General features: G+C 39.9%; 1 protein-coding gene across 4 annotated transcripts in view; it reads right to left on the bottom strand.

The window, feature by feature from the left end:
* Nucleotides 1-18617, bottom strand: part of LGI1 (leucine rich glioma inactivated 1) — a 39503-nt gene that overhangs the window by 16501 nt on the left and 4385 nt on the right. For 3 of the 4 annotated variants that reach the window (XM_019445126.2, XM_019445124.2, XM_019445128.2), the window contains 2 exons: nt 2906-2977; nt 2738-2809 (listed from right to left, as the gene is read on the bottom strand). The exons of the other annotated variant lie outside the window; for it this stretch is intronic. In XM_019445126.2, coding sequence (XP_019300671.1) covers nt 2738-2809; nt 2906-2977 — 144 coding nt within the window. The remainder of the gene's footprint in view (nt 1-2737; nt 2810-2905; nt 2978-18617) is intronic. 4 annotated transcript variants of the gene reach the window in all.

The raw sequence follows: 18617 nt of genomic DNA, 5'->3' as shown, positions 1-18617 counted from the left end.
TAATGGCTCCAACAGATGCCAGATTTATTTATAAGTGGTAAATAATGGAAAATTAACTTGATGTGCTGAGCAGTCAGAGGGACATTTAGGCTTCAAATCTTCCCTACCCATCTCTCCTTGAAAGGAAAAAAAGGAAAGGAGAAAAGAAAAAAAGAAGAAAGGAAGTAAGGGAGGAAGGGAGGAGGGAGAGAAAGGAAGAAAGGAGGGAGGAAGGAAGGAAGGAAGGAAGGAAGGAAGGAAGGAAGGAAGGAAGGAAGGGAGAAAGGAGTACAGCTCAAAGAATGGCATAACTGGAAAGGAGAATATAACTTGGGGACAAAGGCACTCAGTGAGAAAATATTTGTTTGTCTAATTCCTCTTGCCAGGCTGAGCTTCTCCAGGTTGGAATTGGATCTTATTCATCTTTGTGTGACACTTTCTTAAAGACTATTTAGGATGAACCATATGGCATTGCATTTTTGTAGATCAAAAACAGTCTAATATTGGCAATGCCATATGAGTCAATCTGAGTATTAGATAAAGATGCAAGAGACCTAAGGGTCATATTCATTTAGTCAACTTTAACCTGTTCCCTCATAACACCTTCCCACCTCTAGCACCTGGTCAGAGAGGTTCGTCTTTCCTTTCACCGTCTGACCCTTAAGATTCATGCCCCTTTGAATACTGACTTTAGTGTTCCCTTGAGCTTGAAAATGTCTAGATGTTAAGCACACGCTATACCAGTGTCCCCTTCTTATAAAGGGCCTCATTATGACCCAAATTTCAATTCCCATTTCATTTGATGGACCCAACAGTCTGTAGTCAAACAAAATAGATGTTCTTCATTAGGGTGTTGTATAGATTTTTTTTTTCTTTTTCCCTTTTCTCCTCATCTCTAGCCTCTTTCCTTCCATTTTTTCTTCCCCTTCTTTCCTTCCTTTCTCTCCCTCTCTCCCTTCATTAACCATTCCTTCCTTCCTTCCTTCCTTCCTTCCTTCCTTCCTTCCTTCCTCCTTTCTTTCCAGATCAGGCAGTCCTTTAGACTGAAGAGAAGATACACTTGAGTGAACCAAAGGGAATGGCAAGACTTATACTGCAAGTTCCCAGAAAGGATACCTGGATCTTGCATCCTTCCTTTAGCCCTTCATGATGCTAAGCATCACACAGAAGCTATGTTGAATGGGATTTATGTGAATTAAGAAGCTCTCAAGTTGAGGTCAAGACTTTCATTTCTTCTTCCATATATTTGTTTCTGTTATTTATCATTTTCTAAATAATGAGGTTTGGTGGTGTTTGGCTCTGTGATAAAATGGCATAACATATATACCATGCACGATTATTTTTGCATCACATTATATCATTGACATGCAGAGCAGCCTAGCAAACATTTTTTATTGTAATTACTTTTTACAGGAGACTTGAAAGGTATAATGATTTGTGCATAATACATCTGGCCATCAGTTCCCCCTTCCTTGTTGCAAATCCAAACAGGAGTTGAAACAAGGCTTGGTGAGAAGAAGCATTAGGACCATGTGGACACACTAGAATGTGGCTCAAAAGGCAAGTATTTTTGTCTGCCTTGTTCCCTGCTATAGATCCTGGGGCTTAGAACAGAGCTGATAGTGAGGTATTGTGCGGGAACAGGTTAAAGTTGATGGAATGACATTTGGATCTCCTGGACTTTTGTGTCAACATTAATGAGACACATATTAGGCACTTGAAAAATAGCCTTGAATGGATGAATAATCATTGCAGTTCGACTACTGATGCTATAATCCCATAGCTATTCAGTTCACTAGTCACATATCACCTCTAGGTCTCTGTTTTCTCATTTCTAAAATGGGGATTATTTTACTTATCTGGCAGGATTGTTAACAGGATTAAATGAAAATCCATGTAAAGCAAATTGACCAACATAATAGTGGGGACTTAATAAATGTTAGTGCTTTTTCTTCCCATGCCCTCTAGCTTTCTTAAAAATACGCGTGTGTGTGTGTGTGTGTGTGTGTGTGTGTGTGTGTGTGTAGGCGGTGGGGGAGGCTAGGACAAATAAGTTATTTTGTTCATGTTTTTCAAGCTTCCCAAGCTCAGCACTATGCCATTTTAGGCTGGATATTTCTTTGTTGTGGGGGCTGTCCTGTGTATTGTAGGGTGTTTAAGAGCATTGCTTCCCTCTACCCACTAGATGTCAGTTACAGCCCCCAGTTGTGACAATCAAACCTGTCTCTAGATATTGATGAATGTTCCCTAGGAGGCAAAATTGTCTCCTGTTAAGAACAACAGTTGTACCTCTAGCCATCCATTGAATAATTAAACATTTAATTTATAAACAAGTTGTTCAGGTACTGTGTAGACATTGCTGGTGGGTATAGCATATATTTAAATGTATATAAAGTCAGGATTTACACAGAAAAAGAAAAACAGCACATATCAAATTAAGCTATATAGTCAATCCATAATTATCCATGAAGTGAGTAATGAAGTAGATAATTAAAAAGTTATTTCAGTCACACAACTTCCCTGCATTAGATTATTTTCCTAATTATGGTTGGATTAGGCTAATCCTATTAATAGTAATCAATTTCTTGGACACACACTGGCTGATGACAGGGAGATATGGCAAGTATGCATGGAGAGAAATCATTTGGGTTTCTTAAATTTTCATGGACTACCCATTAAGTGGGTGCTTTAGCCACAGATTATCAAACTGCATTGTCTGTTAGTAAGCTTAAAAAGTAACAGCAACATTCATACTTACAGGTGAATTAAAGACTTTAGTCCCCGGAAAGTATGTCTTGAAATGGACTTGATGTTGTTGTTTTCTATGAATCTGCAATAAGTTATAATATTTGTTGTCAGACAGCTGTAGGAACCCAAGAGGACTTGTCCTGAATTATTATGTCAAAGAAAAGTTTTTTTTACTTACAAATACTCTAGATGTGGAAGACCAATAAAAGCATCATCACTGATCACATCAAAGGAGTTCGATGTGAATAATCTGCCCAGGAAAAAGTACACAATGAAAACAGTTAACCTGACAGATTGTCAATCTTTGCTGCTATTATGTCTTAAAGAAATGAATGGGAGTTGTGTATGGAAAAGTGTCTAGGTGTCTGTCTTCCACAGTGTTGTTTATTTAGGTAATCTTTGAAGCTTTTTTTTTTACCCCCAATTCTCTCTTCATCAGATACTCATAGAGTCTTCATGTCCCACTTCTCACAGTGATGGATGTCACATGCCCTGAGTAACATTTTTGAGATATAACTGGACAAGTATGACAGTCAAAGCAGCCAAAGCAACATTTTGCACATTTTTATGACAAAGACACTAACAGAATCTTTCCCTCTTGCTCTATAAACTTCTGGAACATTCTGATCAGCTCACACAATGGTGCCTCAGGGTGTTAAGCCTGGAAGCCCTGGAAAAGTAGCTCCATCAAAGCCTAGTTTTGCTTTGATATCTCACAGTAGATAGGCCATCAACACTGGCTCAATGAACATCAACTAACATCCTTCTTAGATAATAGAACAGGCTGAAGATGGGAAACAGTGAGGCTTAGGAAAAGGTTTAGACCCATTTATTACTAAATAGTTGGGAAAAAAAAAACAGTTTCACTTGGGCACATTTATTTGCAATGTCAAAATCCACAAGAATTTGGTTTTGAAATTACTGATGAAAAGGAACATCAACCAGCAGTCCCAACATCCTGTTGAACAATTTGGAAAAGTTGCCAGCTTCTGAATGACAGACTTAAAAGAGGTGATTATAGGCCAAATAATACAAAGATGAGGTGTTTTTTTTTTGAGTGAGTATTAATTTATGGAATTCATTAGATAAAGTGTAGATACAAGCTAAAAATAAAGTTTTAAATGTACTGGTGACAAATTTATAATGGGTTCAAGTGATGTTCCATCTACACATTAAGGCTCTTGTGCGGGGGAACCTCTTATTCCACTTGTAACTATTATCCAAAATGTGATCTAGGTCATGGACTAGACCAGGTGTTTGACATAATTTGATAATTCAAATCTCATACATCCCATTTAACTGCACTATGTAAAGTCCAATATTCTCTGTTAGGAATCTTTTTGACTTACTTTTGAAGTCTAAGGATTAAAAATAATTGGCACTAACTAGCTTGGTGATTTCACCTCTAAGGAGATTAATACTAAGAGATCTTACTTCCTGAACATTTTTGAAAATTTTATTTGACATCTGGGATTGCTTCAGAATAATCAGGGGAGGGGAAAGCAGTGAGTTGGAGATGAATTGATCATGACTGAGAATCTTTGAAGGTAAAACATAGATACATGGAAATGAAGTTTACTATTATCTCTACTTTTACATGTGCTTGACATTTTCCATAAAAATGGGAGGAAACATGAACCAAATAAATAAAACTAGATGCTCTGTTCCATTTCATCTTAAGCTATCAATCCTGGAGTGATGTTGGATTCTCTTTCTCTCCTCTTCCAACATCATAGCTTTATACTTAAGTCATTGACTAGGCTCTGAAAAGTCAACACTAATGAATAATGATACTTATTAGATGCTTGTAGTTATTACAACAAATTCAAAGGTTTATGATTCCAGTCATAACTCTGGCACTTGTCTCTTCTTACTTCACAGTTGTGAAAAACAAGATTGCTCAGCTTTGCTCCAAGTAACATCCAAAGCCTTCCTTATGTTCCAGAGCTTTGTTTCATTCTGAATAGGCAGTATCAGTGATGGACAGAATAGAATAAGGCAAAAATAGATACTGAGAAATACCTCCCATGCTCACTGCTTTACAAACTGCCCCATGGTTGGGGCAGCCACTTCAAAACTGTACACTCTAAGTCACCAGAAGAAAGAGCTTTCAGCACTAGTTCCCCTTATGTTGAAATTAGATGCAAAACAGAGCAGGAAATAGATATTAGTGGGCAGAACTTGCCCACGCATGTCAGGGAAATAAAACAGAGGATTCCCAGTAGAATTTGTATCTGCGTGTCCATTGCTTATCCCTAGCACCTGTAATACTGCCCATCCCATAGTGGACACTGAATAAATATTTGTTAAACAAAAGGAATTCAATTTACATTAAATTCTTGTCATTACTACATTACTAGATTCAATGTTCCTTAGAGCAGGGGCTTACCCTTATTTACTTTTGTGTCCCCAGCCCTGAGCACAGTTCCTGGTTAAATAATGCTTGTTGAACTAGATATTTCAAGGATTAAAATCTCTGGCTAAAACGGAAGCTACATGTAAAAATATGAATGAATCTCACCAACCTAAGTTGAGAGAAAGAAGCCAGAACATAATAAAAAAAAACAAAAAAACAAAAAAACCAAAACCAAAACCAAAACAAAACCAAAACAAAACAAAAACAAAAACAACCCACAAACCCCATCAAAACTCGCTATACTGCCAGAAATCGAGATAGTGGTTACCATTGGAGATGGGTGGTAACTGGAAGGGAGCTCAAGGGGCGTCTTTGGGGGTAATGATAGTGCTTAGTTTCTTGACCTGGATGCTGATTACAAAGATATTCACTTTATAAAAAACCACAGTGGTGTGGAAGCAGGAATGAACAGGTAGAGCACAGAGGAATTTTAGGGCTGTGAAAATACTCTGTATGGTACCAGAACGATGGGTACATATTATCATACATTTGTCAAAACCCTAGAATCTACAACATCAGAAGTGAGCCATTATGTAAACTAGGGACCCTGGGTATTAATGTAGGTTTATCAATTGTAACAAATGTCCCACTGTGGCGGGGGATATTGGTAATGGGGGAGGGTATGCATGTCTGAGGGTAGGTGGTATATGGGAAATCTCTGTGCCTTCTCTTGAATTTTGCCGTGAACCTAAAACTTCTCTGAAAAACATTCTTAAAAAGTCATCGAGATAAACACTTAGTATATGTACCCTTTTCATTATGTATATTACATTTCAATAAAAAAAGTTTCTTAATAAAAACTAAAAAATAATCACTCTGGTTAAGATAATAATGAGTATCTTAGTCGTTCAATTCTAAATTCAATTGTGGTTTTCTATGGACAAGGATTCTGTAGACAAAGATGTATAAAATTATACATACATTATAAATATAGTTGAATAGGCTATCCATTTTATTATTCTATGTATACTTAAAAGACTAAAAATCATGTTCTATAAAGAGGGTGAAACTCTGATCCTTAATTTTTATGAATTTCTTGAAATATGTTTGATTTCAATATTATGATTTGCCATTGGGCCAGTTGTTAAAGAATCCCACAGTCCCTGTTAAAAGGAAACTGTGCTACTCCATACCATCTTCACACATGACAGACCTAGAGCAGATCAAGGCGGCATGTTTTATAGAGCACAAACTCTGTCCCTTTCCACAGATTACTAGGGCTAGGACTCATGTCTTTATCCAGAATAGCTGATCCTGGGGTCAGTCAGCCTCCCAAGGGCCAAATACCCTGGTTCAAAAGGCAAATTAGGCTAAAGATAAGTCCCTTCCTGGGTATTTGGAATCAGCAAACAGAGATGGAGCCAGCCAGCAGAGGAGCTGAAGGAGAAAGGATGCCTCAGGGTTGAGTTATCTCCCTGGCAGGCAAAGTATGAGCCAGGCACACTTACGAGAGAGCAGAATGTGGAGGAGGCCTTGCAAAGGGAAGGTTGTGTGAATGTTGAAGCAGGGGAGATGCCTAGGTCTGTGTTAGATCCTAAGCCACAGCTTCTTAATCTTGGTTGCACTTGGAAAGACCTGAGAAGCTTTAAAAATATGGTGGTAACTGGTTCTTACCCTGAGGGGTTCTAGTTAAATTCTACACTTGGGGCGTGGCCTGGTCGTGAGGATGTTTAAAAGCTCCTTAGGTGACTCTTATATGCAGCCTGGGCTGCATATGGTACGCTTCCCTTCCAGGTCACTTACACTACCCCCTCTTTACCTGTGGTGGCTGAGAGAGCAGTTCGCTCCTTGTAGCAAGTCTAGTTGGAGCAGTGGCTCTGGGACATAGAGGTGCTGTGGATGGTCCTGTCCCCATAACTACATGTAGTAAGACTCTGCAATAATATGACTCAGATTTGACAACCATGCTCACAAAAGCAGCATCATAGAAGGGTTGGTGGGGACCAATGTACCATCTGAATGAACTTGATACTCTGAGGCACAAATCAGAGATCTAGACCCCATAGGCTTGCCAAGCAGCCATCCTGTGGGTTGGTGTGGAGATAGTCTAGAATTTGCTCTTCACCTCTGGTCCTATGGGAACCTGTGAGGTCTCTGCCACTTCCTCTATTCTTAGGGAAGGAAAACATCAGGCATTTCCCCCTAGAGTTTTGGTAGAGGTGCACACAGGGATGTGTGTTGACCGATCTGACCTTGCCCCCAAAGGTAATGCACTTATATCTCTTAGTCATCACCCTCATGAATTCAGTAAGAAAGGGGACTGTAGGAGGAATGAGGAGGACTTTATTTCCTCTCTGCAACCAAGGGAGTGTATGTTTCCTTACAAGAAGGAGATTTAGGAAGACTGTACATACCAACTGTTAATTCCAGGCAGGCAATAGCTCATTCTTTAAATGATGGTTGTTGCCTTCATAATAGCCTATATTTCATAGATTCTTGCTGGATTATCTTATTTGGTCTTTGGAAAAACTCTGTGAAAGTGGTAGAGGAGATATTAATATCTGTTTGACAAGAGGAAACTGAGGATCAGAGGGCTGTGAAAAGCTTTGCTTAAGGTCATGAGGCCCAAGACTCCTTGTCCAGTGCCCTGGTATTGACACACCTGGTAGCCTGTCAGTATAGGGTCACATAATGACTTAATAGCTACATTCTGGCAGACAACCATAACAACACTGTTCGGCTCATAAGGATTTAAGAAATACAATGAAACAATAATCCCCTTTTTAAAGGAACTAATTAATGTGAGTAGTCTCAAAGTGATATTAAAACCTTTTAAACCTGTATTTTTTTTTCAAGTAAAGACTTTAAAACTTTTGAATGCAGTTTGGTGTATTCTGCTTATGAACACTATATGCTCATTGTAGAAATTCTGCAAAACACAGAAATGCTTAAAGGAAAAACTAAAGATTACATAATCATACTACCCAAAGATATTGATATGCATACATATGGTACATATTCTTTCTTTGCTTTTATTCTTAAAATGTTCTTTCCTACATAAAGATCAATGAACTATTACCTACATCTACCCCCTTAAAAAATTTTTTTTTAAACATTTGACTCCTTGATCCATTTGGGACTTACTTTTATGTATAATATGAGGTGAGATACTGCCTTGATTCTTTCCTAAATACTTACCCAAACTTACTCAAAACCTTTTATTGAATAATTAATGCTCTCTCCATTTGTGAGTGTTGCTTCCTTCAAAGGTCTGCTATGTTATTGGTTTCCCAAGAATCAAATGTTGGATTTATTTATTATTCCAATTGCTTTCTAGTTTATTATTTTGTCTAATTATTATTTATTTTCTCTTGTTTTCCTTAGGATATTTAGCTTAGTGCTCAATTCATATATGTTTATTCTTTCTGATTTAAAATGAAACTATTTAGAAATATGACTTTACTTCTGAGTAAAGCATCCAGTAAGTTTTGATAGGTAATAATCTTTTTTTTTAAATGAAATATATACTTTTTATTGATAACACATATCACATCACCATCAAGAGTGCTCTGACCTTGGAGAAGAGCACTTTATTTATTTATTTTTTCAATATATGAACTTTATTGTCAAATTGGTTTCCATACAACACCCAGTGCTCATCCCAAAAGGTGCCCTCCTCAATACCCATCACCCACCCTCCCCTGCCTCCCACCCCCCGGTAATAATCTTTTCAAATTGCATATTTGATTGCCTCAAGCATTTAGAATAATATTCTTAAAATTCCCTATCAATGATAGGTTTTTTAAAAAAGTTTTCATGATTTTATTGTTAATATCGCAGTGGGAACAGAGGATGGTATCTGAAAAGTATCTGCTAGCCTCAAGCTCCAGTTCCTCCCTCTGGTGCCTACATCCAACTGCTTAGATGGCAGGAGGGGGTGTGTGTGGGGGTCGCATGTCTTCGCAAGCAATAAATTAACACCAAGGCCATAAAATTGTTAGGGGGTTCCTGGTTGAATTCAAAAGCTAGGACCAGAGCATTTAATTCAAAGGAACAAAAAGGTGGGTGACAGGGTCAGCGCGGAGCTCAGAGTCCTGAGGGAAACCGAGGTAACAACAGAGAAGTAAAGAAATGAGCAGAAGATGAGAGAATTAGGATCTAGCTACACTGGAAGAAGGTCAAGTTTCAGGCTGCCCAACGTCCAGCCAAGAGGCTGGAGATGGAAGTCCACAAGAGCAAAAGGACTGGGCGGGCACATGTGTTGATGCCAAGACTAATGGGCCGCTGAAGTGGTTTCCTGCCCTGGTTCCTCACCTCTCCAGGGACTGCAGGAGGAGCACAGTGAAGAGGGAATCAGGAAGACTGGCTCTTAATTCCCAGAATTAACCATAAATACTCCGTGTGGCCTTGAGACTTCTCCTGGCTGTGTTGTCAAATGAGGGGGCAAGACAAGGTATTTTAGGTTGTTTCCAGCTTCAAATATATATGAATCTATGCTTGTAGCATTGTGGGCTTCATTCATGGAAGAGTAGGACTGGGCTCTGCATGGGGAGCTGCAGATAGCTGAATAGGAGGAGTAATCCTGCTGAGAAAATCTCCCCTAGTCTCCAACCAGACTGCTGATCTGGCCATGTGCCAGCATCCCCTGACTCTAATGATACCTACTACTTCAAATTCCCTCTAGTCACTTGTGATATCTCGATTACCATTAGAATTGTCATTCACACACGAGTGGCCTGCGTTGTGTCTTCTAGGCCAGAGCAGATTCTTCTGGCTATTTGGGGCGGGGGCGGGGGGGGGGGGGACGATGGAGATGATTTAGGAGGGCTCTCCCATATAATCTCCCCTCAGTAAGGACTACTCTGCATGAAGAAGAAAAGAGTGATCAGCCAGTACTTTCACTTGGAGATGGCATTAATCAGATATAGACTAGAGAATCTGGTTTCGAAGCTTGTAATTGTCACTTATGATGTACACGATACATAAAGTAGGTGAATCTGTTTCATCATCTGTCAAGATCAGAATTATGATAACCAAAAGACTTCCCGGAAGATTCTAAGAATTACCTGAGAGAATGTATGTGAGCATGTCTCCAATGCTTCTGCCAGAGAATAATCAAAGAGCATAGACATAAAACATCAGATCTGGAAGAGCCGTTAGATATAGTGAAGAACCTTAGTTTTACTGCTAGGGAAACTGAGGTCTAGTGAGATTGTCACCTGTCCAAGAGAACTGTTATGGGCATCGTCCAAGGAATTAACCAGCCATGGGTAGTGTGTGTGACACAAAAACGCACAATTCCAGGCACATATGCAACATGTGTTATATATGCATATATAGGTAAATGAGAGATCAAGCCACATAGGTTATAAGCTGCTAGAAGATTTAAGGGCATAGCTGGAAAGCTTGCCAACTTGTTTAGAGCTCACTGTGCTTAAATGATTCAGCCCCTTCAGTTACTAATATTCTCCTTTATCTAAAAGAATAGGGCTGGTTGAATGATAATTAATGATGGGCTGATGATTCACCTTAGTTAAATGCACATATTCTAAGTGCATGTGCCATGTGAATAATTTACACTTGAATATTTAAAAATATGTTTTTAAGACAGGAAAGCATTAAAATGGGAAGCATCACACATGAGCACATTATGTCACAGTTTTTTGGTTTTGGGGTTTTTTTTGGTCTCTCATCCCTGCAAAACATTTTCAGTGCAATTCAGCTGACACTTAAGTAGACCACCACCTCTTCATCTGGATTGATAGGAAACAACCCTACTTTAGCTTCATGTAAATCTGGCGGGAGGTGAGGGGCACTCCAGAGAGATATGTAGTTTACGTCCTCCTTTTTTTTTTTTTAATGTTTATTTATTTTTGAGAGGGGGGAGAGGCACAGAAAGGGAGACAGAGGATCCAAAGTGGGCACTGTGTTGACAGCAGAAAGTCCGATGCAGGGCTTGAACTCACGAACTGTGAGATCATGACCTGAGCAGAAGTTGGATACTTAACCAACTGAGCCACCCAGGTGCCCCCAATTCCTCTTTTTTAAGGTGAGAAAACAGGTCTCCATAAGTTAAGTGATTTACCTAAGGTCACATACATCTTTTATCAGTGGCAGGGCCAGGATTAGAATGTAGGTGTTAGAGTTGCAGGGATTCCCTTGGGAATATTCTTGGCATGCATACTAGCAAAGATTAGAGCATGGATCTACCTCATTGCTTTTATAGTCTATTACCTCTCATCCCAGGATAGTCAAACTTTTCCTTTCTAGGAGTTGGCATTACTAGTCAACAGCCCATCCTCCTGATGTTGTGTGTAAATTCAGCGTGTATTGCCCTGGTCTTGAAGCACCAAGGAGAAGGGACTTAAATTTTAAGCCTATTCTGTGACAAGCCTCATCTTCAGCAGCTTGCCATCTATTAACTCATTTTAATCTTAAAATGAACACTTAATTTAGGTTTTATATTCTCCTCTTAAAATATAAAGAAAAACCAAAGTGAGAGAGGTAAAGTAATTTGAAGCCTGTAACTGGCAGAGCTGGGATTCTGTGCTTAGACTGGTAATGGTCATAGGCAAGGCCACGCTTCCTCTTTTTAATCCCATCAGATCTGCCCACTTATCTGCTACAAATCTGGAACAGCCTTGCCCAGTTGTTCCCTGAGTATATTCCCTGAAATATGAGGCTTTATAGGGTTGAGAGATTGTACATGAACAACAACAACAACAATAATCCAAATAAGTCTGGGAAAAGTGAGTAAGTGAAGATAATTGAAGATAATCTTAATTACACGGATCTTTCTATCCTTAAACAGAGACTCTTCAAAAGGGAATGAAATATGCAATTTCCCAATTTTATTGATCATGGGACCCTTTTATCACTGAGCTTTATGTAAAACGAATATTCCACGGAACATACCCACAGAAATGTTGGATTAGCCATTTGGGAAATAGCTGTGATGGAACCTGCTCCAGACAAAAACGGTGAGAGTGTAGATTTAAGTTCAGGGGCATTTTTCCTTTAACATGCTGCAAGTGGTAATCTACTTCTTCAGGAAGATGGAGCACCCACTGGGAGGTGCCAGAGAAGCTGTGTGTGCCAAGCTGCTTGACCAGGTGGACAGTGTGGCAGGGAGGCGTCCTCCCAGATCTCACACCCGATGAATCCACACTAACAAGATAGTCTGAGTTAGGCCTTATATGGAGATAAATGGTTTCATGTATCCTCCAAGATGGAATTCTTTGTATCTGCCTAAGCACTGCTAGCAAGGCTTTCTAAAAGAAGGTGGGGTACAAATAATTAATCTAATAAATAATATGCATACCAAAGGCATAGATTCCCAATATCCTATGAGATGTTAAGAAAAGTGAAATGACATGAAATAATTCCAGAGGCTTTTCTAAGCCCAAGTGCCTGTGAATAGTCAAGGTGGGGGTAAAAAGTGCAGTTTCCCAAATTTATTTGAGCACAGACGCATTTCTTTCAGGACAGTTGTTCCACAGGACACAGGTTTAGAAAATGCTGGTCTAAGGCATAACTTTAAAGTATATAAGTCCTTTTTCATTTACTATTTTTTTCCTCTCTCTCTTTTTTTCAAGTAAGGAGACCAGAGCTTACACATACAAATGAGAGTTGAATCCTAGGGAAACAAGATGTTCTTGCCAGTAATGCTGCCACTCTTTCAAAGGGCTTTTGAAACTCCTTCTCATTAATTGTGTCCAGGAATCAGGACACATTCCCCTGAATACCCTCATTAATGGCAAAGGTTGACCCTTTGAGAGGGGGTTGGATTTTGGGAACAGAACTGTGCAAAGTCAAGCCCGGTGATTCATGTTCAAGAGGAAGTAGACGAAAGTAATTAAAAGTGAGGACATGGGTTTAAACCCCAGATGTGCCACTTAGGAAGGGTGAGACATTGAGGAGGTTACCTAAAACCCTTCTAGGACTCAGTGCTTCCTCTGTGGAATGGAGGTAATCATACGCCCTCATAGGGTTATTGTGATGATGAAGTTAAAGAAAAGAGAGAGAGAGAGAGAGAGAGAGAGAGAGATCTATAAAGTGCTTAGCATCAGGCGATTCAAAAATGACAAAAACCCCCTAAAAAGACTGCCTGGTTTTACTGCATGGCTTGTAAAGTGGCAGCAAAGACAATTCTCAGAGAAGGACCTAGAAATGCTTTGCCATGGAAGCATAGAAGGGAGGAATCTATGACCTTCCACAGGAATTCGCTGCAACTCCAGAGTTATTTGTACATACAAATTCTTGTCTGTTTATTTTTTTTAAAGGTTCGTTGCTTTTTAATCACACCTGACACAGGCAAACACTTGCCATCTCGCCATGTAAACAGGCACAATTCCTTTCTAGTCCCTGCCCATGGGAGGGATAGTGAAATATTGTTTTATCATCAGCCACCATGAGAAATTGAGAACTACATTATTATTTTAATAATGATTCTATAATAGTCAATTCCATATTATGAGGCTCTTTCATTTAACAATCCAGTTTACTGGTTTGTTAGAACTGATACAATAAATTTTGTCCATTTCTTTAACAAGACCACTTTCTATATTATAATTTAAAGTAACTCTATTTGTAGAATAGAACAGAATACAATAGAATTGTTTTAAGCCAGGAAGACGCCTTAGTTAATTGAATGTAAAGGTTTCAAAATGTCAACTTACATTTTATTTGGTGTTTATCCTTTAAAAAAATCTGCTTCCAGGGGCGCCTGGGCGGCTCAGTCGGTTGAGCGTCCTACTTCAGCTCAGGTCACGATCTCACGGTTCGTGAGTTTGAGCCCCGCGTCAGGCTCTGGGCTGATGGCTCAAAGCCTGGAGCCTGCTTCTGATTCTGTGTCTCCCTCTCTCTCTGCCCCTCCCCCATTCATGCTCTGTCTCTCTCTGTCTCAAAAATAAATAAACATTAAAAAAAAATTTTTAAAAAATCTGCTTCCAGATTTTTGCCTTTTCCTGAAAATAAGGAAAATATGACCCCATGTTCATGTACCATATTCTCATCAGCAATAATCAGTTGGAGCAGAGGATGGCATTTTTAGGCAAGGCATGTCTTCTCTGGTTTACCCCAGTCACTACCAGGCCCTAAGGTCTTATACCCAGCTGATTCCTTTATTTATGCTACCACCCAACCCCCGCTGGCAGTTGAGTTTGAGAACCATAATTGGTCTATCTCTGGTATTCTCTACATATAAAATCTGAGGCCCATGGACATTTTGTGACCAACCCAAGTTCAGAAAGCTCATTAATGGCTGAACTGGATTGAAACAAATGTCTTCTAGCGCAGACTTCTTTCTATCCTGTCACAGAACCACTCATCTGAATACTGGTCAGTGTTCATTATTTTGAACAAAATCATGTTTTACAAAATGTGGTGCATTTTTTTCATGAGGAGGAAGTGACAGCATTCTGCTTCCTCTCTGTCCCTGACCCCAAGAAAGGTAAATAGTTCATGTTTTCTGTCAGAAGTATTTGAAGGAAAGATTTCTTAGCAGGTTCTGATGGAGACCTATGCGTAGAACAACAAAATTTTGAATCTAGGATCCTAAGCAAACCCAGCCCATACAATCGGATGCTAATCTAATGTTGTGGTCAGTCAAATTAAAGTGATTTTCAGTGCTCGCTTCAGCCCCATATATACTAAAGTGATTTTCAAAAACTATAATAAAAGCTAACATTTAATATTGACTTACAGGCACAGTGCCAAGTACTTTATTTTTCATTTTTGAATGAAAATTTTTTTGCTTTATTGCTTCATTTAATCTTTACTGTAATCCTGTGCAATCTATGATTAGTCCCCATTTTGCAGATGCAGATAATGAGGCTTGATAAAACTTGCTCCAACTCATAGAACTACTAAGCAACAGAGTGGAAACCGAACCCATGTTTATTTCACCATAAAACCTGTGTTCTTTGCTACTTGCCACATTGCCAGCTCTCCAGGGTTAGCCATTTGGATATCACAGCTGTCACCACAAAGCCCCTTCAATCATTCTGTAGCCTATATCTCAACAGTTGGCACAAGTCACCATCATCACCAATCAACTGGATATCATTTTGAACAAAATGAGAAAGCCAATCAAGACTGGCTTACAATAGGGGCACCCGGGTGGCTCAGTCAGTTGGGCATCCAACTTTGGCTCAGGTCCTGATCTCATGGGTCAGGTCATCTCATGGTTCGTGAGTTCATGTCCTGCATCAGGCTCTGTGCTGACAGCTCGGAGCCTGGAGCCTGCTTCCGATTCTGTGTCTCCCTCTCTCTCTGCCCCTCCCCTGCTCATGTACTGTCTCTCTCTCTCTCTCTCTCTCTCTCTCAAAAATAAATAAACATTAAAAAAAATTTTTTTAAAGACTAGTTTACGATAAAATTGTTTAAAAAAGAGACTACATTATGATACATTCAAAATCAGGCAATTATAATTTACCTTATTAGGGATCTCTGTTAACTGAGAGCTGCCATATCAGGTCAGGGAGGGAGGTGACACTCATCTCTGTGTCCCTAACAAAGTCCAATGCTATGCCTGTTGCATAGCAGAATCCAAAAATGTGTTTATGAAATGGGAAGCTTTTTGCTTTCATTTTGTTACTGCTTGCCACGATGCAATGAATAAATACTTTTAGCTAAGCAAATATAAATAAGTCAAAAAGGAAATTACCCTATGTTAATGAAATTTTTTTTTTATCTTCATACTCTTTAAGCTTAAGCAACATTTCCCTTTGGATGTCTTGTTGGACAGGATAATGGGGGAATTTTACCCTTCATAAGAGAGAAGCTAGTTGACCTCCAGAATCAATAGAGAACCTGGGAGAAATATTTGATTTCTTACATGTCAAAGGCCTAGTAGAAGTCCAAGTGGGACAGAAGAGACTCAGGCAGTGCGTCTCAGGAAAGGCTTTGAAAGCTTTGCCTTTTACATTCTGGTATACTGGAAATCTCTGGTGAAGTTTAACATCATAACACCATGCTTTTTTCCTTTCCTTTTTTTTTTAAAGTATAATTTTTATGTACAAATAACACACCTGACACAGAAGAGAGGATTGGGACAGACCAGGAGTAGGTGTGAAGAGACGGGCTGGGGGGGGGGGGGTGGGGGAAGCATAAAGAAAGTGAAGAGGCAGGGAACAGGGAGGACGGGGTCTCCAGGTAAACTTCTACTGGCCCTGGCCTCTCCTGGGGAAGAGGATGTGGCCGTGCCTCGCAGTCTGCCTTCCACTATTTTGTTCTGGTCCCAAAAGCAAGGTAGTTTCTTGACTAGACTCTCTGCCTGACCCACTCAAATTTAGTCTATATCTAGGTCTTCAGGAGGGAGGAGGGTAGAAGTCCTCCAGTAACCTGAACCTCAGAGCCAGGGGCTCCCCACATTGTGTTCTATCCCACACTTTCTAGGTCAACCTGGGTCCCTAGGACAGATTGGGGAGCTTCTCTTTGGCTTGAGAGAATATCACCCAACCATTACTCTCTTTGTAGGAATAGTCCTTGGTTCCTAGGGAAGGGGGACGATTCCCAACTTAAGGTGCCAGTATGCAGGAGGGAACTGAGAGGGTACCTGGGTGGCTCAGTTGGTTGAGCTTTGGCCTCAGCTCAGGTTATGATCTCGCAGTTTGTGAGTTCAAGCTCCGCGTTGGGCTCTGTGCTGACAGCTCAGAGCCTGGAGCCTGTTTCAGATTCTGTGTCTCCCTCTCTCTCTGCTCCTCCCCCGCTCGTGCTCTGTCTCTGTCTCTCTCAAAAATAAATAAACATTAAAAAAATTTTTTTTAAAAAAGGAGGGAACTGAGTTGGTGAACAACACCTTTATTCTGAGGCTGAAGAAAATCTCTTCACTTTTTTTTCTTTTTTGGTTCAGTTCACTTTCTAGCTCTCCACACAATTAGCTCATGTGAAATCTGATAGGGTACACCGAACATGAAAAAGGATGTGACTATCTACTGATAGGAAAGCAAGAGTATTAAGCATAAAATCTGTGGAAATATGGATTGAATCCAACAAATAACATGCTTAGTCCAGACTTACAACATCTGGGCTCTTTTGTAGGACCTTGGCTATTGATAACCCTCCATGATGTCCAGAGACATGGGGCAGATACAAGCACAAAGAACTCTAGTAAGTGACAGGAAGAACGAGAGACATCTGTAAAATCTATAGAGCTTGAGAAAATAGAGGTCAGGGAATGAGGTACTTCAGTCTGGTATAAATGGAGCCAAGGGAGAGAGAATGTGTGTGTGTGTGTGTGTGTGTGTGTGTGTGTGTGTGTGTGTGTGTGTATGTGTGGTGTCAATATTATGAGAGATGACCCTGGACCAATAGCCAAATTCTATTAATACCAATTCAGATGTTCAGTCTTTCTCTGTTTCTAGGGAAACATTAAACATTTCCAAGCACAAGTGTGACTTGATGAGATCTGTGTTTCAGGAAAGTAACACTAATGGAGGAGGGTTAAACAGGCACCCAGTGCACAAACTCCCACAGTGGCCTGAGGGGTGAATTGCAGCCTCATTCAGGGCCATGGCCCTGGGGTGAAGAAGAGGTGGCAGGTTCTCATCCTGTTTGAGAGAGGACTTGTCTGGTTGGAAGTGGATAGTGAGGGATAAGGGGCAGGTAACTCCTAAGTTTCTTGCTTGAATAATTGAAAGGATGAAATACACTTTCAGAGAAAACATTGGTTGTACAGGGTCAGCTTGCAGTCACGACAATTAATTAATTAAAAAGCTCAAAATCAGATCTATGGTCCTTAGGCAAGTTGTAGACAGAACAACCTAGTTAGCTGGCTGAAATTTTTACTTCTTGGTCTATTGTGGGGGGGAGGGGCATCAGCTGGGCATAAACCAAAACAGGCTCATCCACAGCCAGCAAATAATTCCTCTAGAAGCCCTCTTAGCTTTTAGGTCTGGCTTGAGTACTCATCAAAGAGTGCTACATATGGGGTGCCCGGGTGGCTCAGTCATTAAGCGCCCAGCCAGGTCACGATCTCATGGCTGGTGAGTTTGAGCCCAGTGTCAGGCTCTGTGCTGACAGCTCAGAGCCTGGTGCCTGCTTCGGATTCTGTGTCTCCCTCTCTCTCTGCCCCTCCCCTGCTTGTGCTCTGTCTCTCTCTCTCTCCCTCTCTTTCTCAAAAACAAATAATCATTAAAAAAAATTAAAAAAAAGAGTGCTACATTTTTCTTAATCTTGTAACCTAAGGATGAAAGGGGGCTGATCACTGCAAAGAAGAGATAGGCCATGGATATATTTTCCCAGACAAAGAATATTTTGAAGGACTAAACGATAAAAACTTAATAAGGATGGATTTATTATTTACCTTGTTCATGGTATTTGCTTTTTCCTTATTTAGTTTTTTTACTTCTTATGGACTATGTACTTGTGTGCCAATTGTGGATTAAGAAAAGAAATAGTGATTTTTTTGATATCTTCTCCCCCACAAGGATCAATTCTATTGCTTCAAACAAGATCAAATCTCATTGGAATAAGTAGAATTTTTTTCTGACCACACTGAATTCTTATATATATAGCAGGATACTAAAATCAA

Source organism: Panthera pardus, unplaced genomic scaffold, assembly GCF_024362965.1.
Source record: "Panthera pardus isolate Hobbes unplaced genomic scaffold, ASM2436296v1 HiC_scaffold_22, whole genome shotgun sequence".
Taxonomy (NCBI): Eukaryota; Metazoa; Chordata; class Mammalia; order Carnivora; family Felidae; genus Panthera; species Panthera pardus.
Note: the sequence above shows the minus strand (reverse complement) of the source record. Positions and strands in the feature narration are given on the sequence as shown.